The sequence below is a fragment of the Metopolophium dirhodum genome, chromosome 1, assembly GCF_019925205.1.
Source record: "Metopolophium dirhodum isolate CAU chromosome 1, ASM1992520v1, whole genome shotgun sequence".
NCBI lineage: Eukaryota > Metazoa > Arthropoda > Insecta > Hemiptera > Aphididae > Metopolophium > Metopolophium dirhodum.
The window spans coordinates 95,369,876-95,388,788 of NC_083560.1; the positions used below are offsets into that span (position 1 = coordinate 95,369,876).

General features: G+C 32.8%; 1 protein-coding gene across 1 annotated transcript; it reads right to left on the reverse strand.

Annotated features, from left to right (window-relative positions):
- Positions 1 to 11,138: 11,138 nt before the first annotated feature.
- On the reverse strand, positions 11,139 to 15,808 carry LOC132937549 (uncharacterized). Its single transcript, XM_061004373.1, has 3 exons — positions 15,622 to 15,808; positions 13,442 to 13,580; positions 11,139 to 11,473 (listed from the first exon to the last, which is right to left on the reverse strand). Exons 1-3 carry the CDS (start codon positions 15,716 to 15,718, stop codon positions 11,260 to 11,262), a joined length of 450 nt encoding a protein of 149 aa, XP_060860356.1. The 5' UTR covers positions 15,719 to 15,808; the 3' UTR covers positions 11,139 to 11,259.
- Between the last annotated feature and the right edge of the window lie 3,105 nt (positions 15,809 to 18,913).

Below are 18,913 nucleotides of genomic sequence, written 5' to 3' on the forward strand. Positions count from 1 at the left end.
CATACAGAATAGTATATTGTGTGGCAAGGGCGGGAAGCCAGCTATTTCAGTCGTGGACTATTTCACCCAAGACTGAAATTGCCTTCTCGCTCGAGCCACACATACTATTTTTTGTCACGCCTCTGCATTACGATCAAAGGTAATGCAGGGATCTATGCAACAACTAGACTATAATTATACGACAACAATATATTTCATGAAAGAAACGATTTGGTTTTATTTATTTTAAGGGTCACGCATGGAGGTTATAATATGATTATGAGATGTAACCAAAAGTTTATAATTTGTAAGAAACCGACGCCGTGGTATAGATTTCAGTGACTGTGCAGGGTATACGCGCGTCGCGCGTGAAATGTGCACGTGCACTTTTGGGGATTTCCACTTTACCGTCCGGCACTTTTTGGGATTTCCACTTTACCGCCCGCTGGACGGGAAAAGGACGCTTTCCAATGCTTCAACTGCTATCGAAAACCATACTTTCGGTGCAAGCGTGACAAATAAACTATTAAAACACTAGGTACGTAAGGTATAAAAGTTTGATGAAGTACTAGAAAAAATTTTTAATGATTGCATTGTGCTTGCCGAATGAAACTTAATTGAGTTATATTTCCTATTGTATGTCCTTTTAGCAGGGCCAGCGTTAGGTAATATTTGTGAGAGGTTAGGTTAACTGGTTAACTATTAACTGGTGATGTTAATGCCCAACGACAAAGTTCATTAGACATAGGAATTATAGTCCTTAATTTATAGGCTAGGTACATCTATAACGTTAGCTAATGATTTACAGTTTGATTAACATTTTCAGTTTGTAGTCTTAATATATTTATCTTACATAATGCGCTATTGAAATCTGTTACATTAGACATGTCACAGTTTTTCGGAAATAAAGAAAATGCCTTTTTTACACCTTTTACTGTTATATTTGAACTTATAGGCACCGATTACATATTTTACGTTTATTTAGCCCGTATAATTCAATAAATGTGAAATGTCGGTATTAATTTTAGCTGCGGGAACACGTGAAAAAAATCATCACATTGGCACATTAAGCTTAAAATAGAACATATTTTTCCTGTTTATTCTATTTAATTAATTTTTTTTATACCTATTTTTTTTTGTATTTTTATATTTTATATATATATTTTTTGTATTTGACAGTTTGAATGTGCAGACTGAAATATTAGGTTAAATGAGTGAGGGGTCGTGAACCCCCCCCCCCCCTACCTCGGACCAGCCTATTAGTAAGTACCTATCTATTTTATTTTGCTGATTTTTGATATATTCACTGACCAGCTAGTTTATTAGCAATTCGTAAACTATATTTTTACAGTATTGTATTTCAACACTTGCGTGTATTTGCATTATTAATTTTACTGGTCGCATTTGATAAATTTATTTCGGAGTATTCATAATGTAGGTACCTATATATTATATACAAAAATATTTTGATGTCTCGAAAAAAAACATTTTGTATTTTTTCATAAGGCAAATTTCTTTGATTATATTATTCCTTTACCATATTTTTTATTCAATAAATTGATTACATACATTTTATGTAAGTTCTATAGCTCCAATTATAATGTAGTATATTTTTTTAATTGACTAACATAATTATATTTGTTTACTAATTGTCCGTTCTTAATTATTTCTAATATGTAACAGATTATATCACTAAACACAACGTACATTAAATAATCAACATATGTACTTGATTGAAAAGTATAGTAAACACTATTTATGTGGGAAATAGGAGAGCGAGCACGACAGCAATAAATTGGGCAATATTATCAAACAGGTACACTTCCAGGAAAAGAGAGACGGTCAGCCAAGCGCTCACATTCCATCAGACGTAGTATTTTAAAACGCAGTATGATTTTGCATTTTAACTTTAAATATAAAAAACCACATCATATATATAAATCACATATTATATATATGATGACAGAATATAGGTACTATATAACACATATGCATATACGACACAAAGGTTATAAGCAAGTACATAGTAACTGGCATTTCATCATGTATGTTGAAATATAGAGAAACGGCGATATGGCTCTTGACCCGACTAGGCGTGCAGGATACAGTTAATGGCTTTATGCATTTCCGTGTGCACAGAGGATAAGTCGATGGACCAGAGGGACGGTAGGAGATAGTATGGGGTCTTAAAAAACCAGACCTGAAACATCCTGTATCCAGACGTGATTTACCATCGTACATACGAGCACCTTCACGAGAGACAGTATAACGATTTTCTCATTCTGGACTTGGTTTATTTTCTGAAGAATATTTACAATAAACAACTTTAACTTTTTAACGAGTCTATATTTTATCAAACATCCTAATAATCCCTCACATCAACGGTCTTGCAGGTTGCAACCAATAAGCTAGGCAATTAAGGAAATTCCTAGATTATTACAACTACATAAGATACATCTGATATTTGTTTTATTATTTTAAACAGACCATTATACCTAACCTAACCTAACCTTTTTTTTTTTTTTTTTTTCAGTTTATAACCGACGACGCAGCGGGAACTGCTTTCGCATTACTTCCGCGGCGCCGCCATCGTTTATTAAATTAGATAAATGTAACATTTTATAAATTTAATATTCACACCTTTGTTTTGTTTTGTCCCTTAATGGGCGCACATTGAAGTTATTTTTACATTTTATTAAGAAATGACATTGTTGGCTTAAGGCCCGCTGGTAGCGTTTGTTGACTTCTCGACCCGGCTTTGCTGCCCACCAGTCTCGAAGTCACGTTCGTGGTCTTCCCGGCCCGGCTTGTTAGCCAGTCAGCCTCGAGTCTCGTGCCTCGCGGTTCTCCTTCCGTTGTACTGGAGTTCGCGTCTCACCGGTGATGGTTTGGTCAGTTTTCCTTCTGTTTCCTCCGTTCGTTGGATCTTTCGTGCTGCTCGGTGCGTCAAGTGACCGGTCGGCGGTATCTTGAGGCGTTCTGACTAGCGCCCTTTCTCATCAATCGCGATCGCCCGGACGGTGACGAATTGTGCTACGGGCGTCCTACTAATGCCCCGGCGCACGCCTGCGCTGCAGGGCAGTTTCGGATGATGATACTGGGGCGCTGAGTTTACTAGCCCCTGGGTCCCCGTCTAACCTTCCCGGTTGTCTTCGCATCGAGCCTTCGGTCTGTTGTCGGTGGTTGGAGGGCGATGTTGGCCCTCTCTGGTCGCTGTTGTTGACCCGCCGGTGTTCGGTTTTATACAGTTTGCCTTCTGTTTCCTCCGTGTCTAGTTTGCTGCGTGCTGCTCGGTGCGTCGACTGACCGGTCGGCGGTTTCTTGAGGCGTTCTGACTAGCGCCCTTTCTCATCAATCGCGATCGCCCGGACGGTGACGAATCGTGCTACGGGCGTCCTACTAATGCCCCGGCGCACGCCTGCGCTGCAGGGCAGTTTCGGATGATGATACTGGGGCGCTGAGTTTACTAGCCCCTGGGTACCCATCTAACCTTCCCGGTTGTCTTCGCATCGAGCCTTCGGTCTGTTGTCGGTGGTTGGAGGGCGATGTTGGCCCTCTCTGGTCGCTGGTGTTGACCCGCCGGTGTTCGGTTTTATACAGTTTGCATTCTGTGCCTCCCCCGTTGGCCGGAACCGGAATTCCGTTTCCAGTCGGCACCACGTGGAGGTGGGGGTAGGACTCTGCCGACCAACCTAACCTAACCTAACCTTTTTTTTTTTTTTTTGAATCGGCAATACACTCACCACCCGGAAACGCCGTAAAGCAATACTTCGGGTGGTGAGTCGCCATCGTTTATTTACAAACAAAAACAACGATTTACATACATGACCGTGATAACCAGGGGCGAGCATGAATGGGACAATACCCCACCCAGTGCCCTAACCCCCAGCAATCGCGTGTCTTATTATAGTGGGGCGGGGTCGGGACAATCCCCCGAACCCACCCCCTCACACAAGTAACAGCAACAATAGAATATAAAAATAATCATCTCCGACGCCTTGACGGAGCCACCCCCTGCCGGAACTGCCTGTCCCGCTCAGCGCCCTCCTTAAGGACCATCACATCCCTCGCGAAGCGGGCCACCGCCTCCCAGTTTGCAGGACTCTCCAGCATTCTGGATAACCTAACCTAACCTAACCTAACCTAACCTTTTTTTTTTTTTTTATGGCATCACTACATGGAGGCCGGACTGTTTTCACATTACTTAGCCCCCATGCAGCATCGTTTATTATCAAATCAAACAAATCAAATTTACACAAAAATGGTTTCGGCTCGCAAGGACTGGGTACACCTTCCTTAGCTATCGCTAGTATGTATGCGTGTACCCAGACCAAGATGCCTTACAACAGTTTACATGGCCGAAGCCGCAATGGCATTAGTAGGGACATGCCCCATACTAATGCCTCACATAGGTTATTAAGTATTACATTTGCCGGAGTCTTCACGGGTCGATCTGGATGTCGCGTTCCTTAGCCTCTTCGCGGACCGGTCTCACCAGTCCTCCTGGACGTCTCGTTCTGAGCCCTCTTCGCGAGCCGGCCAAGCCCGCCGCTCTGGATTCCCGTGCTAGTCCGCCTCTGCAGCCTGACGGGCCCTCTCCTCCGCCTCTTTGAGAGTTAGGATCTCTTCCACCATTTTGTAAAAGATCCTAAACGTCTCTTCGGCTTCGTTGAGGGCGATCACCTTTTCCCGAGGGTCCGCTGGGAGATCTTCGAAGACGGGAAGGAGATCTTCGAAGGCGGGGGATCTTCGAAGGCGGGGGATCTTCTTAGACGGGTGATCTTCGAAGACGGGGGATCTTCGAAGACGGGTGATCTTCGAAGACGGGAGATCTTCGAAGACGGGAGATCTTCGAAGACGGGGGATCTTCGAAGACGGGAGATCTTCGAAGACGGGAACCTAACCTAACCTAACCTAACCTAACCTGTAATTAAATTTTAGTTTTCTATTTTCATCTTTAATTAGCATTTTTTTGTTATATTTAAATTTTACACAAATACCTTATTTGAGTCATAATGTGTATTTTTTAAGTATCTGTCCGCTAATAATGTTGGGAGTTCGTCTCGAATATTTTTTAATTTTTCTAATTCCAGTAAAATTTCGGGGGATATTTCTGTACGTATAAAATTCTGGTCAAATTTAAATTTTGAATTATATCCGTGTATTAGGTAAAACGATGTATTTTAGTTGTATCATTATTTTATTGCTTTGTTATAAGCAAATAACGCATATTTTAAATATTAACTCCATTTTTTTGGTTGTTCCTGGATAAAGTTGCTAATCATATCTATCAAAGTCCAGTTAAACTTTTCTGTCTGACCTTGGATATGGGGACGGTATGCAATTGAATTTGTGTTATTTATGTTTAGGGATTTTATAATGTCTTTCACCAATTTATTTGCAAAATGTAAGCCTCGGTCAGAGTGTATTTCGCTTATTGCTCTTGAAATATTTTATAATAATATGAATCATTTAAAATTATTATTAGTGTGAGAGTGGTTTAACATGTAGGTGGACGTGGCGACTATATAATATGTTCTAATGTTATAATTAGTACTCGTACGTGAATAGATGCACATTGCACAAGTCATGGAAGGCACTCGAAAATATTTTTTTTACCTAAGTGACAATAAACAATCCCAGTAAGCTGGCAAAAATAATTTTACTTTCAAAAGTCCAATTTAAATTTTAAAAAATAATTTGTATTAGATAGCGTATTCTCTATGTTTTGTATAGGCAATAGATTTTCGACATGTTGGACAGTTTATAGAATATGGTTAAGGATAAAAACCGGTATGGTTTTTTTTAACAAACATTCATACATAATGTAATATTTATACATGAAAATGACCAATGCTAAATGTAGCAATTTAGTACTAAGAAACAATAACATGACAAAATTAACACATTAACAGTGCTCCCATAAAATGATAAACTGATTTATTTACGGTTTCTCGCCCGTGTGGGTTTGTCGGTGACTTGTCAATGAGCCACTTCCAGTAAACGATTTGCCACATACATCACATGCGTATGGTTTCTCGCCTGTGTGGGTCCGTCGATGTGTTGACAATTGGCCACTTTAACTGAACAACATGTCGCATACATTGCATATGTATGGTTTCTCACCCGTGTGGGTCCGGCGATGACTTGTCAATGAGCCACTTTGACTGAAAGATTTATCGCATACATCGCATATGTGTGGTTTCTCACCCGTGTGAGTACGTCGATGTGTTGTCAAATTGCCACTTAGACTGAACAACATATCGCATACATCGCATATGTATGGTTTCTCTCCTGTGTGGGTCCGGCGATGTGTTGTCAGTTGGCCACTTTTACTGGACAACATGTCGCATACATCACATATGTATGGTTTCTCTCCTGTGTGGGTCCGTCGATGACTTAGATGACAAAACCGTCTATATGTGTTTTCAAACATCGTCATCGAATGAAAATTGAAAATACTGCTGCACGATTCGTGATAGTTTGGCACGGATATCTACCTAATAATATTGCGCGATTACATAAGTAAATCCTACAGATTTTTTAATGGAGATTTAGGTAAGAAAAAATATATATTTTTCAAAATATTCTCATTACGTGTTTTTGCAACTTACCGATACGACCACAAAGACCCCCTCGGCCCCTCACCCATAACTAAATTGAACTTTCCTATCTCCCATAACATATTATGTTTTTACCCCCCTTCATTATTAAAGTCACCGTGCACATTAAGTTGCCTACCCACTCAGTTGTAGGCGTAGTAAGTGGAGTTGCCAAGTCGGTCTACAAGGCGCCAACAAATATATTATTGCTCTCGGATATTCCCAAATAGTCCTTCGGGTTCAATGGTCCATTTGTCCAGCTCCGCCTGGTTGCTGTAACAGATGCTTACTACAGTACATAAATTATGGTATCGTTAATAGTAGAAGATAAAAAACCTGCAGTTATTCTTGAACCAAACTCAATTAAGCTGCAATAACGAGAATAAAATACGAATTTATTAATGTTGTTGGTTCTTATAGCTATCTACCGAGAGTATTATTGTACGCCGCCAGAAAACCGCTCACTGAGCTTCCTATCTATAATATTTATATTATTATATTATCAATGATATTAGCATAGAACAACATAGAAGTGACTCTCATCCCTATACTTAAATTATTTTAACTTCGTGGTGGTAAAGTTGATGTTGTAAACCAGTAACCGGTAAGACAAAACGTAACGATGGGCGGAACACGATTCCGCACAATATACCTCATTAGTTATTACCTACCCTATTCCGCACATTTTCGTAACACAAAAAATTTTATTTATTTAACCCAAATTTAACACGACTTCGCAAAAAAATTGTTGCGACGTAGCCAGTTACGAGGAAAAATAATTATAATAATAATATTAAATAAAACAATTAATAATTAAAAATATATACTCTATTATTAGTCAAATTAGTTAAAATAATTAATTAATTCCAATATTTTCCCTTGATATCGAGGACCAACTTGTGATAAAAATTGAATAATAATTATAATAACAATATTTAAAACACAAAAAAAAGATAGCAATATATACGTACTATGGGGAATCTAACAGGTAACTGATGAGTCTAGATAAAACATATATGTAATACACTGTAAACTATTCAGATAAACTAGTATTTGGGGAAAAACCAAAATAATGTTATCATCTTAAATGACTTATATGTAATATTGATATCAACTATTTTTATGTTTAAAATCATTTTTATAATACAATCGGCAACGTCGCAAATTAGTATTGTGCGGAATCGTGTAAATGAAAAAGTATAATATGCGGAATCGTGAATTGCCGGTAACGATCTATTTAAAATCCTCGGCTTATTAACATTGGCCGCCCGAGAGTGTCGTTTCTATATTTGTCTATGATATTACTATATTAAGTAAGTATAATATTGTACTATTTGTTTTTAATTTTTTTGTTTATTTTTATATTGCATTTATTTTCATGTATAAATAATCTCACTATATTTTTATTTTAATCATATATAATAATACAGTAATATTCATTATAATTTAATATAATTTTTCAAAAAATTAAGAAGGTTTAGGTATATTTTATTAATATACCTACAATAACAGAGGTATGTTCCTGTTATAGCCTTAAAGGCAACTCATTTATTCTGACTTAAGTTTATACTTTTGAAAAATAAATTATTCGAATAACAAATAATATACATTTTGTTTTTTTTCCAATATACAAAATAGAAAGTAGAAAAATGCAGTTTTAACTTTTAAATTAAAAGTAAAATACTTACATACCTATAGTATCTTGAAAATTGAGGATCTTAATTAATGACTTGGTAATGTTGCACAGAACAGCAATATTCACTTTCACTAGTCATATACTTTTGTAAATACTAAACTGTAATATTTATTCAAGTAAGAAATAAAAATAATATAAATTATGTCAATTAAATATTTAAATATTGCATTAGGTATCTAATATAAAATTGTATAATATATGTATTACTTATCACAATTATAAATTAACTTATAACAAATATCAAAATTAATAAAACAAAATAAGGGGATTGAAGAGACAAACCATACTGAAATTGAGAGATATTGTTTCCCCAGATATACCAGAAGCTTCCTAATTATCTGACAGTTCACAACGAATCTTGAAAAATATCTATCATGGCTGCAATAGTTATAGTATGCCAGTATGGATATAAAGTATTTTGTAGATAAAAATTGCTTAAGCAATTCCGGCAGCGTCGTCAATGCCACAAAAAAAAAAAAAAGATAAACTAAGTTAAAATATAAGTTAAGTTCTTAAATTTACCGAATTTCTAACTTGGTTAGTTAGAAGTTATTTTTTTAGTTTAAAATATAAATTTAAAAAACCTTTTTTTCAAATGTAATGTATTACATAAATTAATTATTAAGTAGCTAGGTAGGCAACTAACTTGAATTAATAGTGATGAATGAAAAATTGAATAACTGTCAACTGATAATTTGATCAAATGTTTCAAATAAGTAGATAATAACCTTAATTTCTTGGAATAATAGTCATTAGAATATGGAAAGTTTAACAAAATTTGAATAGAAAAAGGTGGATAAGTGGATGTCGCTCTGCTGTACAGTAGATTACAAGTGGGTCACTGTAATGGATGGTGTTAAATTTGAATTCAATGATATAATATCATTGTATAAGAAAAACGATTCTGAGCGAAAACGGTCAGTCAGCCTATGATTTTACCAAGTATATTTGATGATATTATTGTGAATAAAGTAATTTATATATAACCTATTTACTCGGAGCCTTGTTTTAAATTTTCAATCTTTAGCCATAAAAGTTAAACATTTTATACATTTTAACCACAAAATAATTAATAAATTATAAATTTGATAAATGTTGTCAAAATTTGAACTTTAAATGCTTATAAAAAAAAATTGTGCATATGTTTTTTTAATATTTTTCAACTGCTATTAGAACGATATATCAGGAGCCTTATTGATATTTATAGAAAAAAAAACTAAAAAAATTGAAAACTGACAATGTCCGTAAACAGCTCAAAAAGAGTCAAAATATTTTCAACATTTTATGGTGTATAGAAAATATAGAAAATGCTAATATGAACATTCAGTGAAATTTTCAAGTATCTACAGTCATTCGTTTTTTAATTACAATAAAATAAGAAAATCGTTACATGAGAAATCGAGTAAATATCAAATGTTGTAAAAATATAAATTTCAGACGCTCATAAAAATGTAATTTAAGTTTCTTCTAGACATTTTTTTTTTTGATAAAGGTAGACAAACTTATGTGTAATCTTATATTACATTTTCAAATCTTAGATTTAAAAAGAAAAATTTTTATGAATTCTCATCAAAATAATTTGTTATTTTTCGTGATTTTTCCGTATTTTGTCAAAATTTGAACTTTAAATGCTTATAATTAAAAACTGTGACTAAGGATTTTTAATTTTTTTCATCTGCCTTTGAAACAATAACCTAGGAGCCTTCTATTAAATTTTCAAGCTTTTTTACTCAACAGATAAAATTTTATTGATATTTATAGAAAAAAAAACTAAAAAAATTGAAAACTGCAAATGTCGTAAACCGTTCAAAATAAGTCAAAATATTTGGAAAATGTTATGGTGTATAGAAAATGCTAATATAAACATTCAGTCAAAATTTCATGTCCCTACGGTCATTTGTTTTAGAGTTACACCAAAAACCAAAATCGATTTTCTCGAAAACAGATTTTGCGTAAAAATTCCCGTTTTTCCTTAATTTTTCTTTTGTTTTTCACGTCGCTTTTGAAAACTACTGGGAAATTTTTACTTTTGATCCCCCAAAGTACCAACTAGATTCACTTTCCTATCAGAAAAGTTACTATTGAAGAAAATCCAAGCACTTTTACTGTCCTAAAAGGTGATGGCAGACACAAAAATAAAAAAAAAATAAAAAAAAAAACACACATCATTGTAGAATCAATACATTCATCGCTTCGCTCAGAATCTAAAATTCAATAAATGAAGGGAAAAACTACAAAAATCACTAGTTTCTTATAAAAAGTAACTTTCTAAAGTTCTAACTTAACTTTAACTTTTTAACTAGTTAGTGCCCAGCTTTGTATATTATTATACTTTATACACACAATGACATTTTCAAATGAAATTTCTTGGTAAAAATGAAATAAACCAACTGTAGTACTAATGACTAATAGTAAAATAAATTACTTAAATCACAATAAGTTCATAAAATATATATTCAGACCGTCTTCGATCAGAATCATTTTTCGTATAGTGATTTTATGTCATTGAATTCAAATTTAATACATCCATTACTGCGACATCTCTAGACCTACTGTACAGCAGATCGGTACCCACTTGTCTGCTTTTTATATACAACCTGTATAAAATCATTTCATACAATGTATATAAAAATATATCATATGATACAATTTTTATACCACTGCATAATACAACATTTACTTAATACTCACATTTATAAAAAAAAATTAGGTAATAAAAATACTCAATCTTTTTATTTATAAGAATTGAATATATATTTTTTTTTTTATTAATTTCAAGAATAAAAAATAATACAAGTAGGTACATATTTAGGAATACATATATACCTAATACCTATTGTGTAATATCTTTAGGAAGGGTTTCTAATATAAGGATATAATAAGACTTTCAAAATATAATACTAATTCAACATAACGTCTATCGTGATTAACGATGAGATGTTTTTATTTGACGATATGTATATTTGCTTTTGAGAACGATCGTCAATTTCTGTTTTTTACATCGGATTTCTGGACCCGATTCATCATTTCAACCATCAGCTGTTGACGAATCCATTTTAATACCTCCATGTTGATCTTGGTATAGTCTACGACATCGCCATTAGGAAATCTTGGCACATTTAACAAATGTCTAAAACTAGTGAAAGACATGGCTGAATGAGGTCCGTTGTCTGCACATCTGGCTTGTCGTTGTTCCCTTTAAAGTTAAAAAAAAAAATTATTCCTAAAGTTAATGAAAACAGATACGCAATCAATGTTTTTTTTTTCAGTGGTTGTAAGTCACCACTCGCCACCACTTTAAAATATGTACAATATATAGTGCATTAGTGCGCAACAGATACCCCTCAACACAATACAAAAAAAATCTCGTTACTCTTATGCAAATTTAAGTCACCCCCAAGCCTGGATTAAGGGGGGCAAGGGATCACGGTCCCGGGGCCCATTGATTTTGGGGGCCCATCTTTATCCCCAAATCATATTTTTTTAACGCGTCCAATACAGTTCAAAAAAAAAAGTATTTAAGTAGGGATAGTACCTATAGTAAGTAAATTATTATTAATAATTATAAAATAAAATTGTTCTCATTTTATATCATGAAAAATTACTATAAATAATGAACTATGTTTGCCAAAAATTTTGTTTGTTATTTTTTTTTTTGAGCATTTTAGATTACTGATTTAATTATTTAAGTATAAAAAAAGGTAGTTATGAGAAAAAAATTATTTAGCTCTTGTAAATTAGGTTTTCAGTTAAAAGTATTAATGCATATTATACTAAACTTTAGAGGATCATGGTTAATAACCTAGCAAACCAAAATTGATAATTTGACTGTCAAAACGCTCTACTAGAATCTATCAAAAAATATAGTAGTTACCATTTTAAAAAATAAAGTCAATTTTATTATTGGTACAAATGAGTGTTTAAAAATGTTATGAAAAAATTGCCTGTTAAAAATAAAGAAACACGTCTTTTTTTTAACGAAATTCCATATCTTTGATCCATATAGACCACAATTGTTAAAAAAAAAAAACCTGAATACAATGACATAAGATACACCCTGTATTTTTTTGTATATTAAATAATTATACAATAATTTAAAGTCGTTAATAAATATGTAATGATACAATTATTTGAAGTTAAAGTTGAAAGGGGCCCACTAAGTGTATGGTGTCCCAGGGCCCAATTAATCTTTAATCCGGGCTTGGACTCACCCCATTATACGCTACCTATTTTTGTGATTTCAAATTATATATTTCAAATAACTATAAAAAAATTTTGTTTTTTCTGAACTAATATTAACCCGAATAATAATGGTTATTAACACCCAAACGTTTGTTTAAAATTTTTATTTTGTTATGATTCGGGTGCAAAGCCCTGAGTTATTTATTTAAATAAACCAATTTAGAACATTATATCTCAAGTGCAACTGATCACTCCGTCTTTATTCACAAAATGTGTAATTAATGTTTAAAACACAGGTTTGCATATTGCCGATTTCAGCCCTATTTTGGGATGTGCCAAATTCAACAATTAGAGGCCAATTATTGTTAAGCAAACATGAATTTATGGTCAAAATTAAATTAATTGATGGTCTAGGAGACGGAACCGAGATATTATTGCATGGGCTTAAACTACGATTACATTTCCAGTATAAAAACCAACCACTGCACATTTCCATAACCATAAATAGTAATATTTTAACAGTCACAAATCACAATTGATCATAATGATTGATTCTTATAAGATGTAATGATTATCCATACTTAAAACCATGCGATGACGTAAATCACCCTGTGGTTAATTAAATTTATCATGCATCGAATGTCAAAAATATAGAGAAAAGGAACTCCGAAGAATTCATAGGCGCAAATAGATGGGCATTAGAAAAGATAGATAAAAATAGATCACCACAAACAATTGAATGGACTCCCCCCCCCCTCCCAAACGTTTCCTCTTTTAAGCTTATTCAAGTTTGTTATAATACAGCTTCTGCATTACCCCACTCCAAATCACAAATGCTATTTGCGCCTATAAAAAAGATTACCTACACAATTTGGTGTAAAGGAAAGACTATATAATATTTTTGTTTTTAATCGATATTATTGAATGGAAGAGGGTGGGAACGTCGGTTCCATAACAACATGTAAAATCAGGATATATTTACTGCTGGTTTCCATGCTGGCTGACGATCGACTTGGTATTGGTAGTATCTGCCTTAGGTGATAGTGGTTCATCGTCTTCGGGGGCGATCAGCTCCAGGCGGGACAGCGTATCCAACAATTCGTCACGGTAGGAAACCCGAGCTGAAATTATGATGGTATAGATTATAATCAAACAACGAAATATAAATGAAATATTATTGATTAAATACCTACCTACCAACTTAAAACTTTCAACATGAAATTTAATGCAAATATATAAATTTCAAATAAGCAAAAAGTTTTCCGAAAAAATATTTCAGTTACAAAAATGTGTTCTTAAAAAATAACAATAATAATATTATCAATATAGTTCCAGTACCGGCAACGGTGGTGCGGCACACGATTCTGCACAATATACCTTATTGCCTACCCGATTCCGTACATTTTCGTAATATAAAATATTTTTTTATTTAACCCAAATTTAACACGATTCCACATAAAAATTGTTGTGACGTTGCCAATTATGAGGAAAAATAATCATAATGATAATATTAAATAAAACAATTAATAATTAAAAATATATATACTCTATTGTTGAAATAAAAATAAAATAATACAAAAATGGTCAAATTAATTAAAATAAACAATTAAAATAAGTAGTTAATTACAATTTTTTTCCTTGATATCGAGGACCAACTTGTGATAAAAATTGAATAGTAATTATTATAATAACGATATTTAAAACACAAAAATGCAATATATACGTACGAACGGGTATCTAACAGGTAACTGATGAGTCCAGATAAAACATATATGTAATACACTAACCACTGTGTGACGGGGAGTTATATGTAATACACTGTAGACTATTCAGATAAGCTAGTATTTGGGGAGAAACCAAAATAATGTTATCATCTTAAATGACTTATATGTAATATTGATATCAACTATTTTTATGTTTAAAATCATTTTTATAATACAATCGGCAACGTCACAAATTACATTTATACGGAATCGTGTAAATTAAAAGGTATAATATGCGGAATCGTGAATTGCCGAATCGGTGGAGGTAGCCGGGAAGAGTAGAAGAAATCCCTCATGACTTTTTTTTTCAATAGGTATTTTTAACATTTATCTCTATATATATAAAAATAAGTGTACATTTTGAATACATTTTATAACTCAAGATCCACCCAACCCATTTTGATAAAAATTTCAGGGCACATTAAGATTGATAAGTGAATGGTATCTGTGAAGTTTTTACGCTGTGCAATAAGTGGTTCCGGAGTTATGGCCTCTTAAGTGCACACCTGGTGATATCGCCAAAAAAACAACAACGTCTATTCCTTGGTCATTGCATCACGCGTGAACGGCTGGACCGATTTTGCTAATTCTTTTTTTGTTGTGTTAGTAATTGCCAGAAGAAGGTTCTTATGTAATACAATTTTAGGAAACTTAACTGGAAAAGTAGGAAATATGAATGAAAAAAACAACAACAGTAACGCCATATGTCCAGAAAAAAATTAATTAATTAATCTGATTTTAGTATGGTTAGGTTAGGATTTTGTATTAATTGATTATATAAATCCACCATAGGTAGAATATGACAAACTTGGTATAACTTTTATACTTTAGAGTTAAATCATACACTTACGTGCAAACAGCATGGTGTCCGCGATCTACCGCAGATAGATTGCCTACCTGATAATATACTGCTGCGAATCAGAATTTTTATTCTGAGCAATGGAAAAGTTAAGATTAATTTTGAACACCGAATATTAAATAACGAATTGAACAAAGTTTGAGTCATATAGAGTTAATACATTTAACGGGCTACGAAGTGCACGAGTTCAGCTAGTATTATATAATATTTAGGTATGCGTATATGTATACCTATCTATTATATTAATATTTTTAAACATTGGATGAACTAGCGAAAAAAAAGATTTAATAATTGCATACAAATATTGTGATCAATACGTTAATAAATAAAGTGTGTATTTACTATTTACTAACATTTGAAAATGATATAAGTTATAACCATAAATTATATTTGTAATTTTACTGTCGAATACTGCATAATATATTATGTTGAAAAATCAGCCACATCATCCCCCCCCCACCCCATGTAAAAATGACCGTTACTGGCAGACGGCAGTTCTTACTAATAACGAAATAAAAAAATAAAAATCTAGGTACTCACCGCTGGGCTGATCCGTATCGATAATGAAGTCAATAGTCTTCCCGCTGACGGCGGTGATCGTCGCGATCAAAATTAAAATTTTTGTTATGGACGTCATGACGTTGTAGTTGTAACTTGTACCTAGGTCTGTAAACTGATAGTTAGAGAGCCGTCGCGTTCCCTTTTATAACATACCCGGGGCGTGGCAATGATGAACAGCGTTTACAGAACTAAGGCATGATGATATGCGCACCTACCGGCTAACTAATAAACCACACACGAGCATATAATATTATAATATATTAGAGGTTGTCACACCCGCATGTGTTGTCTCCGTCTTACACACACGTACGAAATAAAGAAAACGCTTCGGTCTGAGCAGAACTCGCTGAATTTTGGTTCTAGAGTAAAAACACCTATTATACAATTGAATTGTGACAATATTTATGAGGGCGAGTCGTTGCGTTTTTTTTAAAAATGTTGACATTTTTGATAGGTACAAAAAACGAGAAAAAACTCAACGACTTGCCCTCAGAATTATGGTCACAATTAAATTTTATTATACCTAGGTATTTTTACTCTAGAACCAAAATTGAACGAGTTCTACTCAGACTGTGTAAATGCGTTTTGTCTATGTCGTACGTGTGTAAGACGATATTAGGAAAAAAGTTCACGGAAAAAGTCTCGGAAAAAAGTTCCTTGTAATTAAGTCCCCGGTAAGTAAGTCACACGAAAAAAAAGTCCCCTCGTAAATTAATTTAAAAAAAAAATATCTTATAATAATAGTATTTAAAATATAAAAATGCATTTATTCAGATATGTGGTTTACAAATTACTGACTAAATTATAGACTATAGTGTTTATACTTTATACAGTATTTCCATATAAGTTAAATTCGAATGATATAAACTTTTAACTTTATACAATTCTCGGTAAATATTTTTTGACATGAAAACGAAACTGTCTGAAATAGTGAAATATAATTAAATTAAAAACAAAATAAACTAACTCAACTCTTTAATGTGAAGTTACATTTTTATGGAAATATGAATAAGCAATAAAACAATTAAAATGATTAAAAATACTTGTTCTCGGAGAATATTTTTTTAGATACAACACTTATATTTTAATAATGTAAATTACGTTCAATAATATGTTCTTGTAGACTATTTGGTTTTATCGGGTTTAAACTACTTCTTTGATTACGAAGACTTCTTTTTATCGAATCTTTGGATGGTAATTCAATTAATATGTCTTTTGGCACATTTTGTATGGCTTGAGCAAAAATTTGTCCTGGATTGTTACAAGTCTGATGTAGTGATGTGAACATTCTTTAATAGTTTGTTTGATTTTCATGGCATGATTTTCAGCATGACAATGTCATTCTTTAAAACGTATGATTTTTCGTAATTTTCAAATCGGTAATTAATATTGCTGCACATTTCATTGATTATTTTTTTGAAAATTTCCATCGAATGATACTTTGGTATTTCTTTTTTATAGTATAAGTACACCCATGTAGTGCAATTTTATCATTTCCTTTATTTGATTTTAGAAGTTCCATGGTTAAACACTCGAAACTGGATACGTATGATATAGGTACTTGTATATTATGAACAGCGTGTGTGTAACTGTCAAACTACAGCTTATGTCAATAAATTGTCATGTAGGTATTATCTACGGATAAGATTTGTCAACCCAATTTATTTAATAAATAAAATAACAAGTAAAGTGGACATATCGTTTTATTTATACTGTAACGCAGCGGCGTATTTAAGAATTGTTATAGGGGAGGAATGAGCCATTGAAAAGTATACGTAAAAGTGAGGGGCTTTGCCCCCCACACACCCTTTAAGGTTTCTGAAATTGGATAACATTGGTGTAATTACAAGCTATTAATTACCTTACTTTTTTTACAAAACTGAAAATACATTAATCTAGTAAATACTAAACACTATTTAGTGTCTAGATATATTATATAGGTACTTATTTTCTAAAATCATAGCAAAAAAAAGACCAATAAGGACAGGGATTGATCCACCAAATCCCCCCCGTAAATATGCTGCTACTGCCCGTTAATATTCCGGCATAGGTATAAGTACTATGATTTTTTTTACCCATCATTTAAGATTACTTTGAAAATCAATAATTACGTTTTAAATCGGAAACTGTAATAATTTACAGATGAATTGGCTACAGTTTTAATATTGAATGCATATTTTAAAATATTTAGGTAAACCATAACTGTTTTTCTTACACTATTTTAACTATACCTATCTCTAAACTTGTATATTAGGTATAATTAATATTATTTCGTAGTGGTTAAAAAATGTGTGCAATGATAAATATTCCGATTCCATACAACAACGATTTAACAAACAAAAAAAGTGATACTGAATATATGATTGATCATTTAAAAGGTAAAGAAGACGCAGTATAGCTTTATGACGATAGGATAGGTTAATTAATTATAATTCATACCAGAATACGTATGAACTATGAATGTAAAACTATGAATGAATAAGATATTCGAAAAATAATAAACAAATAAAGAAACAAAAGATGCGTGATAATGTGAACAACTGTGTACCTAAATCTCTAAATATAATTACTTATCTACAAAAATTACAATAATTAATTGCATAAAACTATTTATTAAACAACAATGTACCTATGCAAATATTTTCTTATTTTCAAATTAATAATAATATATACACATACAATTATATTATTATAATATTTAATCATACTTATTTTCTAAAAAAAAAATAGACTTAGGGCCGATTTCACCAACACAGTTAATCACAGTTAAAGTTAACCGGAGTTTTAATCGGCCGAATTTGGCTGGTTAAATATCTGTTATCAGCCGATTACGCGTTAACAGTGATTAACTGTGTTGGTGAAATCGGCCCTCAGTGTGTTTTCATGCTTTGTGGTCATTATTAACATCTTGTTAACGATAGTATTATTACTAATATGCGTTGTAACTTGCAGTAATGACCATAGTTGTCTACTTATATAATTACCTTATTTACAGATATATAGTAATGGAACTAATAACCAGTGATTCAATAATAGTTTAGATAGGTAGGAATGTGCCTACGTGGTAAAAACCTATAGTTAGTATATGGCTATTTCAGAAATAAATGTAATATAATATTATAGTAGTACCTACCTACTATAGATAGTGATGTGCGATAGGTCTGTAGACATTGTGTATAGACTATAGATTGACGGTTTTTTTACACGAATTCCAAATCCATTAACCATGAGGGTTGGGTCAGAAACAGCCTATTGTTATAATAATATAATA